The 18,637-nt window shown below is 39.3% G+C and overlaps 1 protein-coding gene across 1 annotated transcript; it reads left to right on the top strand.

Moving 5' to 3' along the window:
• The first annotated feature begins 6,091 nt into the window (after window positions 1-6,091).
• Window positions 6,092-11,501, top strand: LOC111602878. Its single transcript, XM_023320205.2, has 6 exons — window positions 6,092-6,097; window positions 6,281-6,434; window positions 7,673-8,298; window positions 8,716-9,175; window positions 9,234-9,633; window positions 9,699-11,501. The coding sequence occupies exons 1-6, from the start codon at window positions 6,092-6,094 to the stop codon at window positions 11,110-11,112; spliced, it is 3,060 nt and encodes a 1,019-aa protein (XP_023175973.2). The 3' UTR covers window positions 11,113-11,501.
• The last annotated feature ends 7,136 nt before the right edge of the window (window positions 11,502-18,637 follow it).

The raw sequence follows: 18,637 nt of genomic DNA on the forward strand, positions 1-18,637 counted from the left end.
TCTCTATCTCTATCTCTATCTCTATCTCTATCTCTATCTCTATCTCTATCTCTATCTCTATCTCTATCTCTATCTCTATCTCTATCTCTATCTCTATCTCTATCTCTATCTCTATCTCTATCTCTATCTCTATCTCTATCTCTATCTCTATCTCTATCTCTATCTCTATCTCTATCTCTATCTCTATCTCTATCTCTATCTCTATCTCTATCTCTATCTCTATCTCTATCTCTATCTCTATCTCTATCTCTATCTCTATCTCTATCTCTATCTCTATCTCTATCTCTATCTCTATCTCTATCTCTATCTCTATCTCTATCTCTATCTCTATCTCTATCTCTATCTCTATCTCTATCTCTATCTCTATCTCTATCTCTATCTCTATCTCTATCTCTATCTCTATCTCTATCTCTATCTCTATCTCTATCTCTATCTCTATCTCTATCTCTATCTCTATCTCTATCTCTATCTCTATCTCTATCTCTACTCTATCTCTATCTCTATCTCTATCTCATCTCTATCTCTATCTCTATCTCTATCTCTATCTCTATCTCTACTCTATCTCTATCTCTATCTCTATCTCTATCTCTATCTCTATCTCTATCTCTATCTCTATCTCTATCTCTATCTCTATCTATCTCTAATCTCTATCTCTATCTCTATCTCTATCTCTATCTCTATCTCTATCTCTATCTCTATCTATATCTCTATCTCTCTATCTCTATCTCTATCTTCTATCTCGTCTATCTCTATCTCTATCTCTATCTCTATCTCTATCTCTATCTCTATCTCTATCTCTATCTATATCTTTATCTCTATCTCTATCTCTATCTCTATCTCTATGTCGAGCAGGCATCTACTGATTTACTACGCTCTCACTTGTTGGATTGCAGTTTTCTTTTGGCATGGTTCGATTATCGTCTTCAGTTTTGTTTTCTCTTTGAGAATCGATGAGCTGCTTAGTTCTGGACGAGTGACTTGGCATAGCAATCTTTTTATACATATTTATATGTAAGCATATTTGCTTGTATTTAATGAGGAGAATTAGCTGCAAATGCGAAAATGAGTTGGGGCAAGTGGCAAGTGGCAATTGGCAGTTGGCAGTGCTTGAAAGCGGACGCGGCACCCAAATTGGGTTAATCTCTATTTGAAAGTGACTGACGAGTGGACCAACTGACAGATAGGCAGAGGCTGAGAAAGACATCTTAAGTAGAAGTCGTGCGAAAGCCGCTTTAGAAGCATTATAGTCAGATACTTTCCATTTTGCCCGTTTGTCTTGTCTGTAGCTTGAGCTTTCCCAGCGCGTCAAATGCGTCGATCTCTCTCTCTCTTTCTCTTTCTTTTGATCCCTTTGGTTGCGCTCTTAACGCTTCGACGGCGTCTTGTGGGTGGCCACAAGTCTTGCCATTGATTGATGTATCCGTCAAACAATCGCGATTGTCTCCACTGTGAATGAACTTCAAAAGCTTCGCAATCCATGCAACTCAGACAAGTCAGCGAGCATTAACAGTTATTTTAAGATTTCATTAGAGCTAAGTCGATTTAATTCCATTGCCATTGTCTAAGCCATGTGACAAGCTATTAACATTTCATGATTAACATCTGACCAATTAGTGTTTTACGATCTATTTCATATCAGCTTTGGCTTGTTAACAGCTCAGAAATGCACTGCTTGAAACTGCTGGACTTGGTGATGTTTTGATTGATTGATTGATGTTATGCTAACATCTAAATAGCTGTATAACGTCACTGTTAAGCCAATAAAACTATGCAACATGCAGCAATTTAGCTGCATGGAGTCTGTCTTAATCAGTTTTAGACTCCATATAGATTGATTGATGCTTTGCTAAACTCTTAATAGCTATGTAAAGCCACTGATAAGACAATAAAACGATGCAATATGAGCGAACTTAGATTAGAGCTGTTGGCAATTTGCTTGGAGTCTGTTTATTTCTCTTATTTGAATGCTATGCAAAGCTAGTCTCTAACATCAATAACAGCGTATGTTAACAACATAATGTTAACTTTCATTTAACATTTAGTGCGCTATGAAGACAGAAATTTCTATAAGCTAACAGAGAGTTTCATCTGCTTTTATATTATTGCTTAAGACTCAACTGTTAGGATCTAAGCTAGCTCTACTAGAGGCGACAGGTATTGCCTTTGCTCGCTTGCAAATCTGACATATGGCATATTGCATTGAGGGACTTGGACTTCTTTTTGACCAAGTTAAACGTAAGCTACGTAAACTCAAGTTCACAGCGCTTGAGTTGTAAATTGAGTTAGCAAATGCTTCGTTTCTTTGCTTGAGTGGGACAACATTTGCGGGGCTTGCCTAATGTTTCGCCATGGATGCTAATTGAAAAGTCACAGCTCCAATGAAAGTGAAGCTCCGTCAGTAGATCAATAAATCAATCAAAATACAGTTTCAATGTTGCTGCTCCCAATATTTCGGCTTGGTGCTATCATCTCTGCTGCTCTCGGCTGCTGCTTTTTACGGCTCTTCAAGCTTTTCACTTTCGTTAGATGGCACCCAGTTTCGGTCACAGTCTCCAGCATAGTTGACTCATGTCAAGTTTCTTCTTTGAAAATTAGCTATAGACAAAAAAACAAACTCGACGGCAAAAAAAAACTAAATATAAAAAACTTGATGACAAGAGTTGATTTTCTGAGGTGTTTTTTTTTTTGACTTGGTGTTGTTGGTTTTTTATGTTTCGACTGCCGTCTGCTGTTGACCCAAATGTGCACATTCAACTTCCAATGTTCAACGTTTAATACTGAATTACACTGGACAACAAAATAATAAAATCTATTCAACTTTTCTTATATGAAATAAAGATTATAAAAATTAAATTTGCAAATAAATGTTGATCGTATATAAGGTCAGTTATGAAATCTTACAATCAAAGCTATCAAATAGTCTGCATGACTCTGAGCTTTACGAGATTTCAAGAGTGATGAGTCGGGTTGCGATCTAGTTGCACTTCTAGATCTTCAAAACTGCTGTCAATTATATATGAAATTGTTAAAGACTAGGCAAAGTGACGCAACTGTACTTGAAGTGTTGCCACACATTCATAGACAAGGCGTTGCCACACCTTTGCTAACCAAATGCTGCCACTTAGATTTGTTTGATTGAACTTTTTGGTAATTACTAACTGCCAGCTGAGACTTGGACTTGCCACACATAACGGATCTTTACACTCATAAGAAAAAGAAGAACTTGACATTATGAGTTAACATGAGGTTAACATGAACCTGTGGATGATACGAGTATAGAACATAGAGAGAGAGAGAGAGAGAGAGAGAGAGAGAGAGTGAGAGAGAGAGAGAGTGAGAGAGGGAGAGTGAGGGAGAGTGAGAGAGAGAGAGAGAGAGAGAGAGTGAGAGAGGTAAAGAGATAGCTAGAGATGTGGGGAGAGAGAGACATACATAGTCGATAATATTTTTTTGTATATGCTATTTTGTAGCATAGTGTACTATCTGTGTGTGCTTGTTAGCAATGTTTGACTTTTAGCTATAGAGTTACTTTTATTGTTTGTTTTGTTGTTGTTGCTGCTGCTAGTGTCAGTTGGTTAGCCAGAGAATCAGTGAAGCTGACGTCAAGCTGGGTCATTGGCCCAAAACGCTTAGCGCACATCCTGTCAGCGAACCGGCTTATTATACAATATGCAGACAGCTAGACGACGACAGCGGCAACAACAATAGCTGCAGCAACTGCAACACTTATTTCGCTAAACATGCAATTGATAATTGTTGTTGCTTCCTGTAATTGCAGGCCACACAAAGCAAAGCTCATAAACAATCAATCAGCGGCAATCAGCATCAATCACAGCGTGAGCCACTGTCGCAAATTGGAGTTGCTGCTGTTGGTCAAGTGAAAGCTGCGACAACAACAGCAATTGTTGGTGCTGTCGCATGCTGTTGTTGCTGTTGCGTCTGCCGCATAATTCAATCAAGCAGCAAAGTCAACGCCATCGCCACCGACGCCCCAGACGTGGTTCATAGAGCGGCCACGCACTCCCCCAAGCCCGCCAGCAACACGACGCGGCAACAGTTCACAACAACAGCAACATCTGCAACTGCTGCCCAGTCAGTCAGTCAGTGAGTCAGAGAGACGCAGACGCCGACGCTGCAGACACCATTGGCCGTGGCCAGGAACCAGTCGCCAGCGACCAGCAACTAGTCACGACCGCAGCAACAGTTGCTGCTGCGACTGCGCTTGCTGCTGCTGCCGCTGCTGTTGGCAGGTTCACAAATAAGTGAAAGTGAATTTGTTTATGTTGTATTGCTATTACCAAAGCGAAAGAGACATAACACCGAAAAAAACATAAGCCCCAACGAAGCAGAAGAAGCGCCAGCAGCCGAAATCATAGACCAACACAAAAGCAACACGAGCAATGCAATTGTAGTTGGCATACACAAAACAAAAACTAAACTACAGAGCGAGAGTGAGAGAGGGAGAGGGAGAGGGATAGGGAACTAGCGGAGTGTGTGGTTCATCCAGAGCTCTCGATGCTAATTGACACTGTGCACACGTTATTGGATAATCTTTAGCATCAGCAACAATTGCAACCACAACAACGGCAACATGCAACACATTTGCCTAGCGCTGTCGCTGCTGCTGCTGCTAGACACTGGAACAAGCGGTAAGTAGACGCCAGATCCATTAACTAATTGAACTAGACACACACACACACACACACACAGACACGCACACGCATAGCTCTTCTGCTAATTGATATATTGTGTGCTAAATTGAATTTACTTTCATGGAGGCTGCTTTCAGCTTTGCAACTTATCTCGCATGAAGGCAGCGCTCCCACCGCCAACCCCCTTGAAGGCCAGCGGGCGAGCTTTTTGGGCGGAGTACGCATCTAGTGTGCCTCTCTGTGGGTGTCTTTCAATTCATTTGGCCCCCGACGAGTTTCACTTGACGATTTTTGCCATTGAGCGACGCGCAAAACACTTCACAGATTGCACAATCGCCATAAATACAACACACTCAGACACACACACACACACACACACGCAAACTCGCAAAGTGTGTACACATGTAATCGGAAACAGTCAACAAGACGAAGAAGCGATTGCAATGCCAAAAACTGACAAAGCTTTAAATGGCAAATGAAAACAAATCGAAAAACAACGAAAGTCACAAAGCGCACCTGAAACACTATATATATAGATGTATATATAGATATATATTTATATATATATACAGGTGTATATTATATATGTATATATACATCCATTTAGATATGTTTATATGTGAATTTCATAGATTTTTTGGACTTTATATTTTCTTAATATTAAGACAAACATATTTAAGATAGCCTCCATGTATGCATCTGTATCCGTATATGTATCTGTATTTGTATCTGTATCCATATGCTTACGCCCCCAGTAATTGTATTTGAAAAATGTAGCCAACTATTTAAGGTCCTATCCTTATTCTATCCTATTCCTATTCCTATCACTCTCATTTTCTACGCCATTCCACATATTCTCTTTTGTATCCCAATCTGTATCCTCAGCCCTTTGCCACTTCCTATTCCATTGGCATTGGCATAGGACTTGGCAAAGCCTTATGCTTATTCTCATCCCAATTCCCATGCTCAGCCCTAAGTCAATTTCTATACTCAGTCCTATCCCAAGCCTTATTCCAATCCCTATCTCAATTGCTATTTCTATCTCCATTTCTTAAACTATTCTTACTTATCCCTTTCAAGCTGCTTATCCCCACTACTGTGTTTATCCATATCCATAGTCCCGTTTATCCCTATGTCTTTCTCTGTCTATACGCTTATCCATATACCGCGTCTTATTTCTATCTCTATCCATTCTTCTATTTATACCTGGAGATATCTATGTCTATCGCTCTCCTGATCCCTTTCCCTACTCCTGCTTCCATCTTTATCTGTATCTCTATCTCTATCTCTATCTCTACTCGTAGCTCCATTTCTATCTCTACCGTTGTCTCAGCTCTGTCATCACTTCGCCTAATTACTTTTTGCGCCGGGCCATAAGTTCCGCTTGTAAGTGCGAAAAATGTTGCAACGATTATTTTAAAGCACCTGTCGCATGGGACATGAGCGTAAAGTGCTTTGCCATTGTTGTTGAAAAACTTGGATGCATTTGGTTGATGAAGTGCGCTTAGCGTTAATGTAGCTGGGCCAGTGCGTTGGCCACAGCTAATGATTTGGATAATGAAGAATCGTCGTTCGATAGATCGTTGATATACGAAATATTTAGTCTATAAAGTTTGCCCCCTCTACAGACCCGCTCATTCAATCTCTTCCTGATTGCCGAATCTGGAAGCTCCTTTACAGTCCATCAGTTTGTGGTGATTCTCGATCGCCTGGCCCATAATCAAACGACTCTCATATGCATATTTATTGGCATTTGGCGTCGCGTGTGGCCTGAGTCGAGGCGTGGACAGTTTTTTCGTTTTTGATTTGTTGCTTCTCTTAGACGCTTCTCCCTTTTGGCTGTCGGGCGCTTTAGGAACGCAATCACGCTTCGGTAATTTATCAGCGCTTTCAGCTAACAGCCATATTCATACGCCTATGTGACGCTGTGTGTATTGGATGACTTGTGCCGGGGTTATGTCATCCGCATGTTCCCAATTATGGCGCAGTGTCTGAAAACGAAATATGAAAACGATTTTCACGTCTGTCATTAAATAAATTCCAATCATTTCTGTTTACTCTTTTTAAATTATTTTTTTTTTTTATTATTTTTTATTATTTATGGCTTTTGACAATCGAAATGACAAATTTCATCTATTTTTAAGTTTACTTAAAGCTTAGTAAAATTAGAACTTACAGATTATTAACTCATTTGTGACAACTTTTTATGGGGGCTTTCGTACTTATCATATTTCTGTATTTAGTAATTATTTTAATCAAAAATAAGAAGATGCATAAACATGTCTCGTAACTTTCTTACATTATCTCTAACTCGCTAAGCATATTGAGGATTGGCCATTCTTTGGCTTTCCACTTTTATTTTTCCTGTTCTACTTCTTCGTTTTCCTACTGCCTCCATATTCCTATAGCCTTGGTTAAGGTAACTTGCTCTATTTTCTTCCCGCCTTTCTATGCAATTCTCATGCACTTTAAAGGTTTTCTTCATATATCTTTGTATTTATGCTCGTACACGAAGTGGCGAGTTGAAAACCTATAATTTTACAACTGAAGCTGAACATTTGATTATGGTCTACGTCTTTTACTCATCTTAAGATTGATTAAAAATTTATATAGATATCGACAGTTAGAAGTCGTGTGGCAAATGGAAAAAATTAATTTCTTCCTCAGCTTTAGATCTGTTTGACTAATTTTGCAAGTGGATTACAGGCGACATTCTCCATGGATGGACCTATTATGTGTCCGCCTGATTTGTGAATAAGTCTCAATTGTGAAGGAGTATTGTGCAGTCGCAAGTTTTTAGTTAAGCAGTAATACTTAGTTCGGAATAAGTTCAGAGTTAGCTTGTTGGCGTCAACAGTAGCGAACATCTGCTTCCCAGTTTCTTAATAGAGTCCATTATATTCGGTGTAGTGCGAGTCGATAGTTATTTCTATTGGCTGTGTGTTGTGAATGGGTTTTTGGGCGCACGTGCGATGCATGCAAAATCTCGTTTTTGGGATCCATTAAGAGTGATTCATGAGCAATTCAAACTCAACAATTCGATTGCTCATCTGTTTGTCTGCTTGCAGCGAGCACGCCCTCATCATTAGCTTATGCCAACTTTACGGAGCTCTCAGAGGCGGTGCATGCCTCGCTGTTGGCGCACGAGCAAGTGCAACAGCAGCGCCAATCGCTGCATGGCCGAGCCAAGCGGGCGGTGAAGCGCGTTTGCTATGGTGAGCTGGGCTGCTTTGAGGACTCGGGTCCATTCGCGTATCTGGAGATGCTGCCCTCTTCGCCCGAGGAGATAAATACCAAGTTTTACTTCTACTCGACGCGTCAGCGCTCAGATCGACCGCTCATGGAGCTGTCCTTCCTCAACATGACGGCGGCGTTTGCCAAGGCCAAGGCCAAACGCGAGTCCGAGAGTCCGCCAGCGCCAACGGTCACAACCAGCGCCCCAGCGGGCACAGCGTCTATGCCTGGCTTGAACATGAGCACGGAGAAGCCGATGGGCATAGGCAGCAGTCCGAAGAAGCAGCCACAGCCTTCCATAGATGACCTCGAGGGCTTCGATGAGCTCTCCGTGCGCGTAATCGTGCACGGCTTCGGTTCCGCCTGTCCGCACGTCTGGATCTACGAGATGAAAACAGCGCTGATGGCTGTGGTAAGTCGAAATGGGGACTAGACTAAGATTCATTATAGCTAAGCAAGTCAGTTTGTGCTGGGAACACAGCTAACATGAAGTTTGCAACTAACTTGTAAATAAACTTGAGGAAGTAGGCGAGTTTATCTAGTAGGTGTAAAGAATATGAAAATCATTAGAGAAATGTGTTCCAAGCTGATGATAGCTTATTTCTTCCTGGCAAACTTAATGACAGCTTTTGATTTATTTAACATGTAGTTTACAATGAAGTCAACTCGAATGAGTCACTTTGAATTTGAATGGATCTGTGCGCTGTTGGCTCTACAAATGAAATGGGGGCAATGTAAATCAATTTCCAGCTCCCACTGGGCTCTAGCCAAGATACCCAACAGTTGTAGATCCTACTAAGCAGCCCATATTTATCTTCATCTCTAACAGGAGGACTGCATTGTAATTTGCGTGGACTGGGAGAACGGCGCTACCTTTCCGAACTACGTGCGTGCCGCGGCGAACACGCGTCTGGTGGGCAAGCAGTTGGCAATGCTGCTGCGGCATCTGCAGCAGCACAAGGGTCTCAATCTGATGCGCACTCATGTGATTGGCTTTAGCCTTGGTGCGCATGTTTCTGGGTTTGCGGGCGCCGAGCTGCCCGGCTTGTCGCGTATCACTGGCCTAGATCCGGCCGGGCCGCTGTTCGAGGCGCAGCATCCGAAGGTTCGTCTGGACAGCAGCGATGCGGAGTTCGTCGACGTTATACACTCGAATGGCGAGAATCTTATTCTGGGCGGCCTCGGCTCCTGGCAGCCCATGGGCCACGTGGACTACTATCCAAATGGAGGGCGTGTGCAGACGGGCTGCTCCAATCTGTTTGTGGGCGCAGTCACGGACTTCATTTGGTGTAAGTGGCTCGATGCCTAGTTCAGTTGAGTTTGGCTCAAGTTTGTTTTCCTTTACAGCTGCCCAGGCGGCCGAGGATGAGGAGGGACGTTCGCTCTGTAATCATCGACGCGCTTACAAGTTCTTTATCGATTCGGTGGCGCCACGCTGCATGTTTCCCGCCTTCCCCTGTGCCAGCTACGATGACTTTCTGAAGGGCAAGTGCTTTCCGTGCGCCCAGGACGATGAGGATCTGGCTGAGGGCGTGCCACGCTGCGGCAACATGGGCTACTATGCGGACAGATCGACGGGCCGTGGCCAGCTTTATCTGTTGACACGCGAGGAGGAGCCCTTCTGTGCGCACCAATTCCAGTTGCAGATCTTTAACTCGTTCAACGATCTGCCGCTGCGCACGATCGGCCGCTTGGAGGCCATACTCGAGGGCGATGGCGGCCTTAACGAGACTTTCGAAATATCCGAGTGAGTGCCCGCCCTAGCTCTCACACTATCATTTATTAGACCCTCATCAATTGTTGCACTTGCAGAAAGGACGATGCCGAGTTTTTTGCTGGCGACATTGTATCGAAGATAATTGTGCCGCATCCGGCTCTGGGCTTTCCCACCACGCTCAGCCTGCACTACAAGTCCTATAGCGGCTGGCTGTCGAAGGGCCTGCCCCACTGGGACATTGACAAGGTGGTGCTGACGGACAGTTTTGGACGCAGCCATTCGCTGTGCCGCCCCAGCACCAAGCTGAGCAGCGGCAGTCCCGTTCGCATGCCCCTCCAGGCGGGCAACTGTGAGCTGGACAACCAGGATGACTATGGCGCCTATACCACCACCCAGCCGCCTGCCTCGTTGTCGGCCAGCACGGATGCCCCTGTGGCGGACTCCAGCGTGCAGGAGTCGGGCCTGAGTGCCAGCGTCGATGGAGTCGAGAGCGTCAAGCAGCGCAAGGATATCTTTAATCTGGGCACCAGCTTCAAGCTGGCTGAAAATCAAACCTATCCGCTGGACCAGACGGATGAGCTGCCCTGGCAGCCCATACTCGTCGGCAATTCCCTGGACAAGGACAACAATGAGGCCGAGGCAGCCGAGTCGAGTCGCAGTCTGTCGGACGCCCTAGCGCCCGGACAGCAGCCCGCTGATGAGATTTTCGAGCCCGTTCTCAAGGACCGACGGCTGGCCGTGAATCGTGGGCGCAATCTACATGAACTACATGCCAATGCCGGGGAAATTGTCGAACCGGTGCTCAAGGCAACCACGCCGCGTAGCAAGCATGGCAAGGGTCTGCAGCTGGCTGAGCCCGAGGATAGCAATGCCACAGCCAGCTCAACGGACAGCGCAGTCAGTCCCACCAGTTCGGCCAGTCCAGCTGTTGCCACGGCGCCCAAAATGATGGCACAACTCTCGAGCGGCTCGGAGGAGCCGCAAACGGTACAGCTGCTGCCCTTCCGTCTCGGCGAACTGCTGCAACGGGCCGAGCGGTACGCCCGAGAGACGCTGCTGCCGCTCATCTCTGTGCAGGCGCCGCGTTTCTTTGGCTTCAATGTGACGCCGCACGAGCGAGCCGGCGAGTCCCGCAAGCCACGCTACATACCGCGCTACGAGGAGGCAGCATTCATCAACAAGAGCAGCAGCCAGCAGCGCCGCAGCTCCGAGTCCGCAGAGGCCACAGATCAGGCGGCGCGTCGCAATCTGTTTCGGCTGCTGCGCTCAGATGCGGCGCGTGGTCGTGCCGCCCAGCAGCCTATCACGTCGGCAGCTCCAATGGCCAGCAGCGAAACGCAGCAGCGGGACTTTAACTATTACACGAATATGCTGCACAGCGAGTCCCGCGCCATGCGCCCCGAGGCGCCCGAGTATCGCCCCGTTTTCATAGAGCTGCCCACGTATCGGCCGCCAGTGGCTACTACGGCAAAGGCCGTGCGACGAGCACGCGTCCAGCTGAATCCCTGAGATGAGCAGGGTGCCGCGGCGGGAGAACAGCTATAAATATAAACACTATGTGATATGGATAAGCCGAGTGGGGCGTCTGCTCAGCGTTTGGTCGAGTGAAATCTGTCTGTCCTGGCCTAAAAGGCCGAAGCCCAAGCGCACTTGGGTTGGTCCTTGGCTCGTCGAACCAAAAAACTTCACCTTGCACTGTAAATAAACGTTAAATCGGAATTTGATTGGAACTGCGTCCACTGAGTTCCCTACGCCTTAAGTTTACCTAATAAGTTTATAATGTGAGCAATTAAATAAATTATTAGCATGCTAAGCATAAATCACTAGATTAGCCTGCAAATACATTCCCAAACACGACTTCCTAAATCCAAATTGGAATATCTTTTTGCGCGATTCTTTGATTCTTTATATATTCTTTATATATATATGAGCTCATTTAGCTGACGCCTCAAATGCCTGGTCAAATTATGCTGGCTTGCATCGAGTTAATGTCTGTCTAGGGCTAACTTTTAATGAATTCAGCTTTCTAAAATTTCGATGCTTTTTATGGCTCATAGAAATTGGGAATTTTTCGGAAAGCGAAGAAGGTGCGACAGGACAACTAGCTGAGTCAGCTCTACGCAGACTTCAGGGTATCTCCTAGTCGAGCAGTCTCGACAAGGAGAACTTACTAGTTATAGAGGCTAGCTAATGCTAAAGGTAAATTTTAAAGAGCTAGAAAAAAGCTCTTATGACTTCAAGAACTTTTTCTTTTCATGAACTTTCCACTCCTGGTTTGTTTCTATGCATTTCAGGTAGTTTACGGGCTCATCATCGGCAGCACTCCATATCTATAAATATAAAAATGATTATTATATAAAGTTACATTTATAAACAAAAAATAAACTCACATTTTTGTATATTACCTTATTAAAATAATGGAGTTCACAGTGTCAAGATGCAATTTATTTCTTAATTCAAAAATTAACGATCTTCATTTGCCTGAAAACGCGCTCGACCTCTGCGCTACGATAAAAGGCTCCGAGCAAGTGATGCTAAAGGCAAAAAGTGTTAATTGTCACAAATTTGATAACTTAGCTTGCTTTTTGACTGCGTCATCTGCACTTTCATGTACATATTTAGCTTTTAGAAGTACACATTTTAAAGTGCTCAAAACAAATTCCCAATTTATAGAATTGGCCATGGCGAAAAATAAATTTGTTCGACAGCTGGAAAGTTGTTAGAATATCTGAAAGGAACTGAGAGTGTTGGTCACTCCTTAAATAAGGAATGTCGCGTTCAAGCATCAGGATTCTTTAAGAGATGTTATGATTCAATATAGAAATCTCTCCCTCTAGCAGCTAGCAACAAGTTTCCTCGAATGATGACGAATACGAAAAGGTAAAGTTTTCGATAATCTGATAATCTTGGAGTTAAGGACAGATGGGAGCAACATTTTGTAAACAATTTTAATTTAACCCTTGACATTATGTGTCGAGGACATATGGACTAGATCGATATATAAATTGACAGAATTGGGACAGTTGCTTTAACACTCCGAATCGCTTGAACTTTCGACCAAAAAGCGTGCTTCAATCCTTTGAATCTTGCTCTTACATTTCCGTTGGAGCTGGATGTGTAGTTCTGGAGCTTGGGCTTACAGCTTAATTCGACATTTGCCTGATTCATAATTATTATAATTTAGCTTTGAATTGAATACCAGCATACGTGGCACAGGCTGCTTCACTTAACCAAATTCTAATATTTTTATTACTCATTGGGCGACTGTTGCTGTTAATGGGAGGCCCCTTTGGGATGGGAAATCCCCTCTGTAACGCCTTGACTCAGTCCATTTGCTTTGTCACAGCTCCATTTTTATAGTCCTGGCAAATAAAACTTCATTTCTTGCATTTTTAGTTGTATTTTTGTAAGTTGTTCTCTTTAGCATAATTTATTTTTATATACTTTTTCATTTAATTTGCTTTTATGTTCGTAAAGTAACGTGTGTCTGCTTCTGTCTGTGTGTGTGTGTGTGTGTGTGTGTGTGTGTGTGTGTGTGTGAGTATTGTACTTAGATTGAATCTGCCTTCTCAACTGATGCCGTTTATTACTTTGAATGTTTAACATTTACCTAACATTTGTCATTTCTAAGCTGCTTTCAGTTTCCAATTAGCTTACAAATTTAACATGGCTTGTAAAAATGTTTTCAGATTTGTTATCTTATTGAAAGTCAAACGGTAAATTTTGTGCTTGCTCATTTAGTATTATTGTGTGTGTGTGTGTGTGTGTGTTTGGTGTGTGTGGGGTGTGTGTATCGCTGTTGCTTATTGTTCTTTGTGTTTGTTGTTGTTTCTGTGTCTGTTTGTATCTTAGTTTTTTGTTTTCTTCATATTTAATATATAATAATTTTTTTGTTTCGCTTTTCTGTTTTGGTTTAACTATTTATAAAACATTTCACTTTTAGAATCTTAACAACGTTTTTTATTCTTGCTTTCTTTTTTTTTTGTTTTTTGTTTTTATTTTTATAATTGCTGCGGCGTATTTATTTTTATTACATATATATATATATTATAAATATATATATATATATAAATTTTTTGTTATTTATTTATTTATATTTTATTGTGGTACGCATAATTTACATGGATTTTCATTTTCTTCTTTGCGATAGTTTCGCAATTTTCCTTTTGCGCTGTTTTCTTTTTCCTATACGTATACATATATACGTATATATATGTATATATACATGTATATATATTACTTGATTTCTGTTTTGGGTTTTATTTATTCTTTTATAACTATTAAAAAAAATTGGCTGTTGCTGACGCTTGAAACAAAATTGAATTTGCACGTGTTCTAATACTTTTCTGTATGTATGTGTGTGTGTGTGTGTGTATTTAGATCATAATATAACTACGCATAATTATCATAAGTTCGTATACCCTTGCAGATTGTAATCCATAATTTAACAGACATTCTATGAGATTGGAACGAATGGAATCGGAGCACTAGTTAATTTAAATTGGTAATTATAAAAACTGCATTGCATTATGCAATTGACAAGTTTTTAAATTATCGAACAAGAAGTGGAAACAAGTGGAATTGAAACACATAATTAAACAAGCTGAGATACGAGTTAAATTGCATTGGGAATTCATAGACTTTTCATAATATCATTATATCAACTTAACGTATTGGATTGGAACAAGTGGAAACGGAACACATTAAATCTTAGTAAGATATATTGTTAAATTATATAGTTTCAGATAGTTCCATTATGACAATGACAATTTAACAAAATGAATTGGAATAAATGGAATCGAAACACATCATATTTTCCAATTCCAAATTTTTCAGCGTATAAAAAAAAGAAATGCAATTGAAATAAGAATTTGCATTTGGACACATCTGGAAGGATATTTACAATTCGGCCAGCCGAAATAGTTCCTTTGGACTTTAAGTTATTGAGCTAAATATTTGTTTCATTTTCATTGTTTCGTTTTTAGGCTTTTATTTTTTGTAATTTTTCTTGTGGAGAGTAAGGAAAATGATGTTAATTAGAGAAATGAATAAAATACTTATCAAAATTATCTGGGCGTAACTGGCTTGGAGTTATATTTAACATGGATACATACGTGCTGTATGTATGTACACGATTAACTGTTATATATAGGTGTGTGAGAGTTTGTGTGTGTGTGTGTAGGTGTAGGTGTGTAGTATGTATAGTTTTCTTGCTTATGATTCGAATGCCATTTCGAACGCTACGCATATGTATTTGTATTGACCTTGTTCTCATTATTATATGTGTGTACACATACATATACATATAACTATATATATATATATGTATATATATTCAGTATATATATATATATATTTATCTTTTGTGTTGTTTGTTTTTCTTTTGCTTGTATTCCAGTCTTCTTTATTAATGAATTTCTAAACCAAATTTGAAAATAGACAACGCAAATTGACAACTTTATTGGTAAGATTAATCTCTCTTTTATAAGTTAGTATTTTTTGTATTTTTTGCTTGGTATCTTGTTAGCATTATGTATTTTATTGGTAGTTTGGTTTTTCTTTTTTGGGAAATTGTTACTTGATAGCAAAGCTCAGCTTGAAGGTTGCAGTATTAGATTTCATAATGATTATTATAAGTATATTTTGTTAGTATTTTGTTGTTGTTCTTGCTGTAGTATTATAAATAGTATTATAATAAGGATTGCCTATTAAACTAAGATATATAATTATGCTGCTGCTGCGGCTGCTGCTGGCTGTACTCTTAGTATACTCTAGGCCATAGACTAAACACTTTCTCAGTTATTGAGAAGCATAGTTTAAGTATTTTTGTTTCTGTTTTCCTGTTGGTGTTTGCGTTATGTTTAAACTTAATTATTTTGGCAAGTTTATTTTCCTTTTCCGCTTTTTGTTTTTATATCTTTTATATATGTATGTTTTATATCACTTTTGTTATGTCTGGCCTGTACGGCCAATTTTTAGCTCAGACAAACTCTTTTGTCTCGCTTCCACTTGCTCTCGCTAGCTCACTCGCGCTCTCGCTTGCTTGCTTTCTCGCTCTGTCTTTTTCTGTTTTGTTTTTTTGTTTTTTTTTTTTACTACTTAGTAAGCCTTGTCTAGCATTAATTTACTTGGTAAAAAACAAAAAAAAAACATTTCTTGCATGACTTGAAGACGATATGTTTTTATTTTTGTTTGCAATTGGTTTACGTGTAATGTACTTTATCTCATTTTCGATATTTTATATTTATGTATATATATATTTATAATTAATATATATATTATTAGTGTTAATAATAATTTATATGCATATTATATGTATATCATCATTGCTCTTTGTTGTTGCTGTTGCTGTTGTTGCTTCCTTCTTCATTCACTAATTAATTGGCTTGACTGCATTCGTTTGACCTCAAGAACCGAACCAAAGAACTCACAAAATGAATCACAAAATCAAATATATATATATAAACATATATATATTTACATATATTTATGTGTGTAATATATAATGTACAAAAAATACACGAATGGGCGCCCAAACGGATACTTCAACTTTTGTTTCACATATAACTAAATTTTGCATATCGTATATTATATAATTGTTATAGTTGTTTAAGGCCAAATCAAGTATACGTAAAATGTTCTCTATATCTTATGCAGCTCATCTCTCATTCGTGCTACGCTTCAAATTTAAATTCTCCCTCGCTGTCTCTCTGCCTCTCACGTTCTCTTGCGCTTTCCTGTGTCTCACCTTAGAGATCAGCTCTGCATTTGCTTTTATCGTTTACTGTGTGCGTGTGGACGGTATTCAAAGCTGTAAATTGATTTGATTTATTTTACTCTCTTGTCTATTATCCTGTTTTCTTTTTCGCATAGTGTTTTTTTGTGTTTTTACATATTTACATTATTTTTTTAAATATTTCTTTTGTACAAATATTTTTATTTTAATTCTTCTTATTTACAACAAGCAGCAAATCAATAAAAACTTTGTTATTCAGTCGCAACATACTACAACTATATGTATATATATATACTATATATATATATATGATACATATATATATATATGATATAAATATATTTATATGCCTTGCGTATGTTTCAGTTTAGTTTCATTTGTTCTATTCGTTTGTCGTGAGATGTTTTTATCATGGTCCAGAAAGTAATTTTTGTTTTTCATTTCGTTTTTGAGGTTATGTTTAAAGCAAAGCGCACTTGGTATATTTAGGGTTAGTATTTTCTTGAAGGCTTCTCCCCATCTTCATCTTCATGTTCATTATCTTTTCTGTTTTGGTTTACCAAATATACAGGAAACGGTGTAGTTCATGGAAGCATACGAAGTAGATGTGTGAAGATCTCGAAAAGTTTCAATTGAAATTAAGTAATTCTATATCTAAAATTGTGTGTATATTGACTAGAATCATAAAAGGTGCCGCAAATTTCTTTTCATATACATACATACGTATATAATATAAATATATTTCTTCTTCTTTTTATTTTTGCAATATTTTGAGCTTTTTGACAAAAGTTGAAGTCGTTAGTTTTGAACGTGAAAATAATATATTAAGGATAGACGATTCGATATTGGAAAGGAAGATAAATTACATAAGACTCTGAACTCATAAAATGAGACATTCCCCAGCTTTACTGTTTTGTTTTCTTTTGGTTAGACGAAATGCAGATAGATAAGATCTATAATAGGCTCGTAAGTGTGTGAGACATAAAGGATATACATATGCATAGATACTGAAGCGATTTCTAATCTCTAATTGTGACCTAAATTTTGGTTAAATTTATGCTAGAAGCATTTCATTTCATTTCTTTTCTTTTCATTTTAGTTCTTTATTTTTATTTTGTGTTTCTCTGTGTTTTCTTTTTTCTTGAGTGGGGAAGGCGACGCTAGAGTTGAGTCTGCTGGAAGATCGACGGCCATGTATTACCGTTTTCTCTGGTATTTTTTAGGGTGTTTTGTGTGCGTGTTGTGTGGTTGTTGTTGTTGTTGTGGTTGTTTTTGTTGTTATTGTTGTTGTGTAGCAGTTTGCTAAATTTAATTATTGTTTTTGTATCGTTAGCAGCTTTTCTTTTGTTGTAAATGTTTTATTTCTTGTATTTTTTTTTTGTTGTCTATTTCTATATATATATATATATATTTATATATATATATATATATATATATATATATATATATGTTCAGCTTCAGCTCTGACTTACTTATTTACAAAATAGCAGTTTAGATCTGTTATGTATATATATACATACACAAACATATATATATATATATATATATATATATATATATATATATATATATATATATTTGTATACATAGTTTTACTCATATATATATATATATATATATATACCTATGTATATGTATAATTCTTTGCTTTTTTATACTCATTTTAAACTTAACGGCAGTTTTGATGTTTTAGCATTTTCATGTGTGTTTGTGTGTGTGTGTGTGTGTGTGTGTGCATTGAAAGGCGAATGCGTTTCGACTGCGCCCTCAGTTTGCCTAGTTGTTCATACGAACTGCCAATTGGGGCGCTAACTAAATTATTTAACCTGAATCCATTGAGGAGTTTTCTGTATATATTTCTGATATCTAACACGCTTTATTATTTCTTCTTCTTTTTGCTTTCAATGCTGTCCTTAAGCGTTGCTCGTCCACTTGCTGTGTTCTTCCTCCATCGCAGTTCTGGCCAGAAGAGTTTCGACTGATTATGGCTAGAGTTTTATTAGGCGAAACATGTATTGACTGAATCTCAGAGTTGGATTGAGGACGTTGTCAACTGCATTCGCTCTTCATATGTCTTCTGTTTTCTCTTTTTTTGTTTTTTTTTTGTTTTGCTTTGCCATAGTTTTCGTTTCATTTTTTTTGTTTTTTTTTTTACTAATATTTGACTAATATTTATAATAATAGAGCATAATTTAAAGTTTAAAATAAAATTAGCAGATATTGTATGTTTGTATGTATTGTTGCTTTGTTGTCAGTTTTGCTTGCTTCTGTTTCCATTTCTCATCATTTTTTATTTAT

This window comes from Drosophila hydei, unplaced genomic scaffold, assembly GCF_003285905.1.
Source record: "Drosophila hydei strain 15085-1641.00,03,60 unplaced genomic scaffold, DhydRS2 tig00000333-arrow-arrow-pilon, whole genome shotgun sequence".
NCBI lineage: Eukaryota > Metazoa > Arthropoda > Insecta > Diptera > Drosophilidae > Drosophila > Drosophila hydei.